The sequence below is a fragment of the Thunnus maccoyii genome, chromosome 2, assembly GCF_910596095.1.
Source record: "Thunnus maccoyii chromosome 2, fThuMac1.1, whole genome shotgun sequence".
Classification (NCBI taxonomy): domain Eukaryota; kingdom Metazoa; phylum Chordata; class Actinopteri; order Scombriformes; family Scombridae; genus Thunnus; species Thunnus maccoyii.
Genome location: NC_056534.1, coordinates 37,348,088 through 37,359,686, shown reverse-complemented (window position 1 = coordinate 37,359,686; position 11,599 = coordinate 37,348,088). Strand labels below are relative to the sequence as shown.

Sequence of the window (11,599 nt, the reverse complement as noted above, 5' to 3'; positions counted from 1 at the left end):
CCTGTTGAAACTAGAGCTGCAACTCATTATACTGTGCCCTTCATTTATATGTATTTTCTAGAATCATTTTCACACTTAAATACTTGATTATCTTTTGGTTTATTGCTTAATTCATAAATGTCAAAAAACAGTGATAAACGTTCATCACAATTTGCTTGACCACCGATTCAAAAACCCCGTTTACAAAAATAAAAAACAGAAGAGAAGCAAATCCTCACGTTTGAGAACCTTGAATTGGGGCTTGACAGATTAAATAAACAAAACCAAAGTTCATGATCTATTAATAACACAGTCAACCTGTTTGTTTCTATTGATTTTTTGTTAATAAGTAGAAGAAGTGGAACAGTGACCCAGAAGTAGAAAAGCTTTTATAAACAGGACTCCAGCTGTTGTGTGATCCCGTCCTGTCACAGTTCATGTATTCCAGCTTTCTTATAAATTACCTAAAATTACTCAAAGGAGCAAAAAGCATCTTTTTTTTCACATCACAGAAACACAACACATCACACTGGTGTAAAATTTCTCATCCACTTTTATTGTGGTTTCATGGTTTTCCTAAAATCTGTGCACAGGCTGCACACAATATAAATTAAAACATAAAATGACATTTGCCAGAAAAAAAAAACAAAAAACGAAAAAACAAACAAACAAACAAACATCTGGCTTCATCTTAGGCCTGTTTCATATTGACACATATCAGTACAGTGCTGGTATCTGTCTCCCTCTAGAGGACAACTAAAAGAAACAAAAGAAGAAGAAGTGATGTCAGAAATGATTGTACTTCACAGGAATTGGCTTACCTCAACCTTAAAAGGCACAGCAGCCTGAGTAAATCAGAAATGTCCTCTCTTCTTATTTGTGCTGATTGGATCTTTAAAAGCTGAATTAATGCTTTACATTCAAGATACATTCCAATAAACTGCTGTAGCACCTTTCACCATTTGACTTGTTTGTGCTATACATTACTCAGTATCAGATAGGACACGTCTAATACCTGAAAGCTGAAAGCATTTTGTTTTATCAGACTCGGCATCACATGCTGTAAGAAGGCCATCAAAACTAAACTAAATCCAACAGCTTCAAACTACAGACAGAGAGTCAATTCACAACGTTAACAAGCCAATCTCCACCCACAATCCTCTCCAAACACACACGTGCACACACACATAAAAACACACAATCCTCTACAAAATCTATTAGCTACTGAGTGCCAGATGAGGGGTCTCCCAAGGTGCTTTTAGGGGGATTGCACAGCGAATCTTGTCTTTGTAAATGTCACTGACAGTAAACAATGAACACAAACACACACACACACACACTGATGACTATTTGATTTGAAACAAAACAGAGGCAAAGCGAAGGAGAGCATCCGTACTGTAGAAAGGCAAAAAACAGATCCACATTTGAGAAAAGCAGCTTTGAAGGAAATACTACAGTACAGACAACAAAACGTTCAATCTTCAAATATCTTCAAAAGCTGAAATGAATCATAAATGGTCATGGGACCTCATGTCTTTGCTCAGAAAAGACTCAGGTTGTATTTCTGATTGATTGATGATTGATTGATTGATGATTGATTGATTGATGATTGCATCTCAGTCGACATGAAGGAAGGCATTGAAGGCCATGAGTTCATTTGAATAAAACAATAACTTCACGTCATGTTTTCACTTTCTGACAAACAACGATGTCCGCTGGACCGAGACTATTTCCCTGCCTTCTCTCCGTTGACATTACATATTGCACGTTACATCTTGAAAGGGGAGGTGAATGACATCGATGACATGCATCTAACTACCATAAAAATCCCAAATTAAAGTAGACTGTTGGTCATACAGACATGAAATGACTTTGGAGTAATATTTTGCTACTTGTACAGCTTTCCGTATTCTTCATCTCGCGTAATTTGGCACATTGTCGTACTGTAAAAGGCAAAGAGTTTCAAAAGCCCAAATCGGTACACATTGGACCTAACAAATGTACTGTAGGGTACAGTTTTCAACATCTTTCTGCGTCCTTAAACATGCTCCAAACATCTGCATAATGCCACATTACCTTGGCTACGTGTTTGAAAAGCTAGGACAGTTTCGGCTAAGAAGGTGCAGTAACTTTTAGGCGGGAGCAGCCGACCAGGGGGGGGGGCTGCTCAGTTGGTTTCGTAAGTGGACAGCAGCGCCGCGTCAACTGGTTCCATGCAGGAGGGGCAGGTGAAGGAGCGCATCAGCCAGGGGTCGATGCAGTCGACGTGGTAGGTGTGAAGACAGGGCAAGAACCGGATGGGATCGCCGTACTCAAAATCCATCATGCAGATCACACACCTGGAGGAGAGAAACAGTAAGTCCTCCTCTTTCTTATTCAACTTCAAACATGAAAATAACTTTATTTTAACATTAGATCAACATTTGTACAGATTTTTAAACACATGGACATCCAGCAGGCTGCTGATTTAACATTCAGTTTCATGTGTACAACGATTTCGAGCCGTTCATCTGATCTACATGTGACGTCTACTGCTGTAAACATTCTTGTTGTATAAAACAGTTTTGTTCAGCACAGTGTGATAAGTCATGTATTGAAGTTTGAAGTCGATACCATTAACGCCCCAGGAGGAGACAGCGTTTATTCAAGGTTCAAAATTAGCACAAAGTCATACTTTCATGGGTGAATTGTGGACTTCCTGTTGGATTGAGGTCAGGGGGTGTCAGCGTATGATTTGTAGGTCTTGATGAGACGAATAATTGAGTTTTGGTTTGATCTCTCTACGACATTCCTACGGGCCGTGGCGGCCATTTTAGTGACATAGGTGGCGCTATAGAGCACGTTTTGGCACTTTTTTGAGCATGTTTTCGGGGGTCAAATATAGAGTTGAAGTGGCGGATTAATAAAGAAAGAAGATAGAAAGAAAGAAAGAAAGAAAGAAACCGAACAGATACAAGAGGCTCTAACTAACAATGTGATGAGTTTTGTCACTATTTAAGACTCACTCTTTAACTTTCTTGTCAGACGGGTCGGAGCCCCGGTCGAAGATGCCTCTGGGCAGGTGATGGATGAGACCGATGCGCTGAGCGATGCGGACCTGCTCCTCCTCCGTCAGCTGGTTAGCCAGACGACTCTCGCTTGGGGTGGGATGGTACACCTGCACTGGGTGGGAGCGCTCCTGCAAAAGAAGGAACACAAGACAACCTGTGTCATCTACAGAACAATAAAATATTAGAGCTGCAAGGATTAGTCGATCAATCAATGAGTTGTCAACTATTTTAATCATTGATTAATTGTTTTGAGTCATTTTTTAATAAATGTGAATATTTTCTGTTGTTTTAGTCTCTATGACAGTAAACTGAATGTCTTTGGCTCGTGGACTGTTGGTTGAGCTGGACAGAAATAATCACTCTTCCTGTTCATACAAGCTATTAGAAGATGGAAGTGATGGGGGCCAAAATCCACAGTCCTCCTTCTGTGCAAAAATGTATTTCAAAGTTTATCTAAAGCTAATATGAAGCTTCAGCGTCCAAATGAGTCAAATCAAGTAGATATCTTTCAACGTTACAGTCTTTTTAGTGCCAAAGTCCCTCTTTTTGTTACTATACTTCCACCGCAGCTCAACAGGGAAACACAAAGAGGGAATTTGATGCTAAAAAGACTGTAAATGAATAAATCAGATATCCACTTGATATGACTAACTCAGACTGCTGAAGCCTCATACAAGCTTCAGATACACTTTTAAATGTATTTTTATGCAAAATGACACTCTGTGGATTTTGTCCCCATCACTTACATTGGAAGCGGATTTGAAGGGGATTACATAGAGGAAAACGTCTTCTGGTGTTCATATGAACCTATTCTTTAAGTCGCCATTTTAAGATATAGCTTCTATAATATACAGTTTGATAGTTTTCTTAATGTGTGACTGTGGCTCCACCAGCTTTTCTACCATAAGTCATTTACCAGTTATATTTTCTTCACCCAGAACAAGTTTTAATTCTGTAAGTTGCATTATAGAGAATAAGGGTCTGATTAAAAAAGCTTTTGCTGTTGCCCAGATCTACTCACGAGTGTAGCTGTGCTCCAAATACGAGAACTCCAACTTAAAATTAAACTGAAATTCTTACTACATGTCTGCAACTGGCAGGTTGATACTGAAACTTAGCTGACAGGTCACTGATTAGTAACTTTTATTTTATTTTTTCAACTTTATTAGTCAAAATTTGAGATACATAGCACACACAAATAATACACAAATACAGGAAAACCATCACACAAAACAATCAATCAAACAAATCCATAAAGGACATATGTGGCATTCATGTGATGTTGGAATAATCAGAAAAATGAGGTCACGACTGGAACAACACAACTTCCCAACAGCTGATGTCATCTACGCAGAAACATTGCTGACAAAAGTAAATGTTTGGTTGATGGCAAGAATCTTTTAATTCATGTATTGCATATATTTTTTTTTACTCACGTGTAATTTGTAATATTAGGTTGTAACTGTTAGTTGCTGTTGATGTAGTGACCTAGATTAGTTTGGAAGTTATTTTTTAGCATTAACCCTGATAACAAGTCAGGTAAAGCAATATTTTAGTGGTTTTAGGGAATGTACTGGTGCAGCAACAAGTACGGGACAAAATACAAACATGTGAGGCTCAGGAGGCAGAGCCGGTCGTCCAATAATCGGAAGATTGGCAGTTCGATTCCCGGCTCCTCCAGTCCGCATGTGGAAGTGTCCTTGGGCAAGATACTGAAACCCAAATTGCTCCAGAAGGCTGCGCCAGCAGTGTGTGTGTGTGTGTGTGTGTGTGTGTAAATGTGCATTAGATTAGATCCTGATGAGCAGGTTGGCTCCTTGCATGGCAACCTCTGCCATCAGTGTATGAATGTGTGTGTGAATGTTGACATGTATTGTAAAGCGCTTTGAGTAGTTATATCAATGCAGTCCATTTACTATTTACCATCGTCCATGAAGTGTCCATGTTGTTTCCACATTACGACTTAAAAGCTCACGAACACACCGAAGTCGAAGAACGACTTCCCAACTTGGGAACTGGGACCATCCAAGAAGCACATGAACGCAGCAACAGAACAAAATAAAAGGCACAGGAGTAGAATCATATATCTATAAAAACTAAAAACAAAATAAAGAAACAAAAAAAAAAACCCAAAAGAAATGAGAGAGCTGAAGACAATGAATAAATAAATAAAAATAAAAAAATAAAGATGACATGTTAACATTAGTGAGTTCTGAGTGTGTAGTGACGCACTTTTGTGGTTCTTGATGTGGCTTAAAAACCGCAGGACAAGCGAAGGCAGCAAACTAGGAGAGGATTTAGAACATTTGCGCTTGTGGCTACAAAATGTAGCCATCGAAACATAAAAAAAATGACAGTGTGCTTAAAGGAACCGTTCTTGTGTTGGGAAAAATATAATAACATCATATACAGTAAAGTATAAGGCTCATCGCTGAAGCTGAACATATGGGGAGCGAGTTCTTGCCAAAAAGTCTGCAGCATATTACAGTGACGAAAGAAATGAGGAATACATTCTCTCTGGTGATTACAAAAACCACAAAGATCTGCAATGTCCGTTTTGCAATAAATGAATTGACAGGATACATACATGTGTTAAGATGTATTAGAGACAGGATATTTATAAAGGTAAAGCCAGATTTTCCCCCAACTAATGTTATCGCTGTTTTAAGCCTTATAGAATTTACCTTTTAGAACAATTTTCTTTTGATTATTAGCTTTTATGGCCTGTTGAATTTACGGAGGTGACAAGGCTGCATTATTTGCTCTTTAACCCCCCAGAGCACTGCTTCAGTCCCGGAGCTGCTTACCTGGTAGGGCGGCGGAGGCTCTCCGGGCAAACTGCCCCCCTCGGACTCATTCAACAGCGACAGATCATCCGCACCTTGAGAAAACAGACAGTTCCCCATTGAACTGAGGCCACCATGAGACTGTCGACGTCTTTCTGAGGGTTGACAGACACTTATCAAGCGTCAGGTGGAGCTAAACTAACTAGCCACCGTCTGAGATGTTCGTCTTGACGTTAGCTTTTAGTTAGCAGTTAGTTTGTTGTCATTCCGTAAGAAACGACGGGAGAAGCGACGTCGCGCACTTGACGGAATAAACGTCCGGATGCTATGCTATACGGTGTCCGGTAAAACAGTTAGTGACACGGATTTTAACCGTAACAACGACGTTTTTTTTTAGGTGTCTGGTTGAATGTTTGCTTCTCGTGTGCGTTATTTTTTTTCCGTCCGCATTCCGTGAAGACCCGCCCTACTCTGTCTCTGATTGGCTCTGACCAACATATTCTTCCGCTAACCCAATCATCTCACTCCTCCTGCCTCAACCTAACCAATCTGACCAACGGAGGTAACGAGTACTAGCCAATCAGAGGCAGAGTAGGGCGGGTCATTGCGGAATGCGGGTGGGGTAGGGTAAAAATAAAAAAAGGCTTTTCGTGTTTACAAAAGATACAGACCGGAAATCGTCATCAGGAAGTTTTGTTGAGATGCTTCCGACAGAATGAATTGGGGGAATCCTAAACGTAAAAGTTTAGAAGTAGCATAAAGTGGTGGCGGTTATTCTGAAGTCATATTGTTGTTGTTCCGGGTGGGAGGGAGCATCTACTATGAGTACATGTCATGCTCCATGATGTTATGTAGCAGCTAGGAAATATATTCATTCTGTTTATAGACACTGTCGGTGTTATATCAGTGTTACGTCTTTTTACGACCCGTTACTTTTGCTCACTTCCCGAGCAGCACGCGAAGCACTGCAGAGAGATCTGAAGGACTGAGATGGTAAGAAGAGGGAGTGGTAACACATGGCTGACATTAGATTTATTATGTTACAGTGTTGTTGAAGTGTTTAATTGACTTAATTTATCTGTAATTAATAGCTTTGTATAGTGACGTCATTTATTACTCAGGGGTCATAAATGCTCAAATCCAATAGAGTTATCAAACATTATTACCTTTTACATAACAGCACGTCCGCAGGGATGATGCCACAACTTGTCAGTCAATAAATAAGGAAGTAAATAAGTAACACTCCATTCAGAGCTGCGATGATGATGGTGGTGATGATTCTTTATGTTTATTATTGAGGTCGTAGTGGGTGATGGTGCACTGGAGTTACTGAAGTGCATTAAATTGAAGTGTTCTTAATATTTTGCCCTGAAATCATCAGAATGATCACTTTTCTGACAAGGTGTTCTTAATAAAGTGCTTGCTGAGTGTATCTCTATCCTCTGAACAATATTAACATGCTTATATGTACATTGAAACAGATGTTGGTCTCTGTCTCCTGTCCATACTGGCTATGAAGAGATTCCTTCCTAATGTGACTCTAATGTAAAAGATGGGAAAATAATCTGTAACTTAGGACGGTATCTTGACATATACTCTTACATGTGTCCCAGTATCATGTTTTAGCTTTACAGACAGGCCAATCGGAACATGTATTATCAAACAGAGGCTATCTTATGTAGGACGTGGGTTGGCTCTCTCTAATGTCAGTCCTCATACATCCAGGCTACAGCTCCACCACCACCACCACCACCACCACCACCGACCACCACTGGGGTCCAGTCTAAAAAAATAATCCCTCCACCGTGCCCTAAACATGCGGCAGTGCCGTATTTCTATAACGACAGAACCCCGATCCAAGAGACAAGTCCTTCACCAGACCCTGAAGCACAGGTAAGTGTCTCCTCCACCATCTGGAGTAGTATTATTGTGGAACTCTGAAAGGATTAACCTGTAAAATCTCCCAACATGCAGGCTGCAGTTGCTCCGTCACCGCACTCTGTGCAAAACGGACCCCAGTCTTCACTGTCACAAGGAGGAGAAGACAATCTTTCTGACTGTGACGACAAAGACCGTCCGATCCAGGAAACTGACCCTGCACCACAGGCGCTTAACGGCCTGCAGGTACGTCACCTTTTCAACAGATTTTCATTTTAACTTTAAATTTAGAAACATTTATGTTTTTTTTGTCTGGCATAATGGCCATCCATGCTATTAATCTTCTTTCTGTTTCCATTAAAAACAGGCCAGCACTGTCCAGCTTCCTGCAGAGGCCGAGGTGCAAGTAGCCTTTCAGATGAACCAGGGTGGGGAGCACCATTTGGCCTGAAGCACCGGGACAGAGAGAGGACATGGCCTTGTGTTCAGGCCAACATTGTTTGAATATGTTATTCCAGCTTCAGTCATCATCGTCATCATTGATAATATATCGCTTTGCTAATTTTTGTCATACAAACTCCAGCCATATCCCATATATATTTCATACTTGCTCAAGCTACATACTTTAAGGTGCCTTTGAGAAAGTTTGAGCCAGACTGAGCTTAAAAATATTTATTTTAGTGCCATAGCTATAAAAATTTTACATAAGATTATTGTAAATAACCTAAAATTATATATTATAAACTGTACAGATTGAGGATATAAATTTTAGTATTTGTTGCATCTATGAATCACTTAAAGGGAGACTGTATATAAATGTGGTCGTCATGACAGCTCTCCAAAAGTGAAGCCAAAACACATCGATCGCCCCCTGGTGGCTGGCTGCAGTATAGGTCATAAATCCCGCCCCCTCCATGTTAGCAGATGAGTCAAACTAAAAAATCAAAGTACACCTCAAATTAATTTTTGCCAAAGATGCTTTCTTTCATTTTAGGTAGTTCTTATCACACTAATGTCAGTGTTTGTTTGGGCTGACTCCACCGCACAGACTCTGCCTCTAAATGACAAGATGGAACAGACGGACGGACAGGAGATGTTTTGGCTTCACTTTTGCATAGCGGCAGGAAATGGAGACACGTCGTCCATCTTTTTATACAGTCAATGGTTTTTGCATATAAAGGTTAAGTTAACTTATCGCGGGGACTACTTCCTGCCTGTGAAACATTTTATAATGTAAAAAAAAACAACCCAGATGATGTAGTCTCTGATGTCATTTTGAGTTAGGAGAAACACAAATGTCTTTGATCTGCATGACAGACTGGTGGTGTCGACTTTGAAAGACATTTACCAATTAAGGGAATTGTAGTTTTTGGAGTTTAGCCCATAACTGACCTAACAGACTTAACAGATATTGTTTTTCCTTCAAGAACTTTATTGACTTTAGAAGTCAGGATATTTTGTTCCCTGTCATTTTACCCAAACTCTAAAAGGATCTGGCTCCTCTGAGCCCCCCAACTTTATAGAAGTGCAATCCTACATCGCTGGAGTATTCCTTTAGTTATGTGCTCTAAGTTAGTGTCTACAGTGCATGTGTACTAACATTTTTTGCTTGGAATTTTTTAAATGATATAATTTCATTGTGTTTATTTAAATTCACATTTTTATTAAAATTAAACTCAAGCTTGCTTTGAACACACAGTAGTTCTTTGCTTCACTGCGTCAAGGAAAACATCATTAAGAGCTAACATAAGACTTGTTTTTAACGTGTTAGAGCCACAATGTGCTGGATTTTAACATTTCTGATTTTGGTAACTCTGCGTCATCATAAAAAACATGAACAATGTACATTAAAATGCCGAGTAGGTTTACATCAATACAGAAAGAACTGTGTGTGAGATACGACCCTTTTAACACATAGTGACCAAAGTTCAGGGGTTCAAAAGTAATTGGACAGATACACACATGAAGTCAAACAAATTCTTCATATTTAATATTTTGTGGTAAAAGTCCATGACTGAAGTCTTCGACCCGTAGACATCAGCAGATGATGCTGTCCCAGGTCTTCACTGCAGCCACCTTCAATCTCTCTGCCTTTAGTCTGGTCTTAAGCAAGTGGATCAATCAAATGCAGATCAATCGGATTGAGGCCAGGTGATTGACTTGGCCGGTCGAACATATTTCACCTCTTCACCCTGAAAAGCTCCTTGGTTGCTTTGGCCGTATGTTTAAGATGGTTGTCAGTGTGTCCCAGCCATCACAGAGGATCATAAGATGTTTCTGTTTCTCAACATTTTCCTCTTTCCATCATTGAGGTTGATTTTAGTTTTATCAGTCCACAGAACTTTGTTTCAGGACTTTATTTCTTTTTGTATGTTGTGAGCTGCAATCTGTCTCTCTGTTTTCGTGGATTACCAGTGGTTTGCATCATGTGGTGAATCCTCAGAGGTTATGTTCATTAAGTCTTTTCTTGATCACTGACAGGGAAACATGCTGGAGAACATTCTGGACTTGCTGTGCAGTCATAAGGGCCTTTTCCTTGTCTCCCACATGTGCACCTGCTTTTTTAAGAATGTATCCAACTGTTGATCTTGGCAAACAAACTAACTTTGATATCCCTGATGGATGGTTGCTTTTTTCCTTCAGCCTGACTTCAGCATGGTTACCTCTTCACTCCTCAACCAAACCTCAATATAAGTGGAAACTCTCAATCAACTCAGAGCCACGTGTGAGCTCTTTAGTGCATGAAGTAATGTGGAAATGACCCAATGCTGCCCAAAAAATATTTAGCAGCCAAGTGTCCAATTAATTATGTGTTAAAACGGCTATATCTCCCAATAATGATAATGATAATAATAATAATAATAATAATAATGTAAGCTTACTCAAATAAAAGCTGAGACTTGGCACTTTAATGTAGTGTCCATTACTTTACTTCAAATTGAATGTGCTGGAGCACTGAAGAACAAATAACGTGTAAATCTCCTGACTGTACAGTGTCATTGTTCCAAAAGCTAAAAAATAATGTCTCAGAAAAACTTAAGAGTCTATCAAAATTCTTTAACAGTTCACTGTTATACTGCACATTATAGTGACATTTTCTTAATGACATATGAAACCAGTTCTATCATGGTTATCATTGTTGGACATCATACCGAGACACCAGTTTATAGAAAGAAGGACATGGCACAGCAGGATGGTACAGTCAAGAACATCCTTTTTATTCAATCAGGTGCTGCTCTTCTCAAACTGTGTTTTTCTTCTTATGGAAAAGAAACTGTAATTAACACATGCATTTCACCTAGAGCTCTGGGGGTGTTCTCACAAAGAAGTGGTGCTGCACTGAGGGCGTAGACAGAGGCATAGAAGAGCTGGGAGTCAGGGGGCCTAGGGTGCTGCCTATTACACCAATAACCATACACGCTTAAGAAGATAAAGAACAAAATAAACAACAGAACAAAGACACGGAGCAGTCCAGCATGAGGTGGTCAGAGGAGAAAAATGGAGGGACTTCCCTGAATCCTCGAAATCTGAGGGATCAGGTTCATGCTGGCCTTTTATCTATCCGGTTGGTGTGTTGCAAGTGGCTAATACTGCTGAGGGTTTCACTGTGTGAAGCCCACCGTTAACAATAATACTTCAGTTTAAAGTTGATTTTAAAGATTGATTTGAATGAATGTAGGATATGTCCTGGAAATGCAACCCCCCCCTTTTCAGCCTCATGCAGGACAAGTCCGGTTATAAGGTGCTTGTAGCTTTCATTTACAGTCCAAGGCATCCTCAAAGAGAGCCTCAACGACAGCATACCCTGATAGCAAATATTAAAAGAAATCCAAATGATAAGGAAACAAAAAAAAAAAAAGGGGGAGAAATAAAACAAAGCCAAAAATAAATAGCTAAAACAAAAGA

The 11,599-nt window shown here is 39.8% G+C and overlaps 2 protein-coding genes across 3 annotated transcripts; one reads left to right on the top strand and one right to left on the bottom strand.

Annotated features, from left to right (window-relative positions):
• Nucleotides 1–514: 514 nt before the first annotated feature.
• On the bottom strand, nucleotides 515–6,297 carry rnf11a (ring finger protein 11a). Of its 2 annotated transcripts, XR_006098785.1 has the most exons (4): nucleotides 5,837–6,297; nucleotides 2,985–3,157; nucleotides 2,056–2,318; nucleotides 515–735 (listed from the first exon to the last, which is right to left on the bottom strand). XR_006098785.1 is itself a non-coding variant. In XM_042426344.1 (3 exons), the coding sequence occupies exons 1-3, from the start codon at nucleotides 5,933–5,935 to the stop codon at nucleotides 2,147–2,149; spliced, it is 444 nt and encodes a 147-aa protein (XP_042282278.1). In that variant the 5' UTR covers nucleotides 5,936–6,297; the 3' UTR covers nucleotides 515–2,146. The 2 variants fall into 2 exon arrangements, 1 of the variants encoding a protein (XP_042282278.1); XM_042426344.1 differs by having other exon boundaries at nucleotides 515–2,318.
• A 170-nt stretch (nucleotides 6,298–6,467) lies between these two features.
• Nucleotides 6,468–8,571, top strand: LOC121907037 (circumsporozoite protein-like). The gene is made up of 4 exons (XM_042426360.1): nucleotides 6,468–6,808; nucleotides 7,541–7,708; nucleotides 7,790–7,939; nucleotides 8,061–8,571. The coding sequence occupies exons 1-4, from the start codon at nucleotides 6,806–6,808 to the stop codon at nucleotides 8,142–8,144; spliced, it is 405 nt and encodes a 134-aa protein (XP_042282294.1). The 5' UTR covers nucleotides 6,468–6,805; the 3' UTR covers nucleotides 8,145–8,571.
• The last annotated feature ends 3,028 nt before the right edge of the window (nucleotides 8,572–11,599 follow it).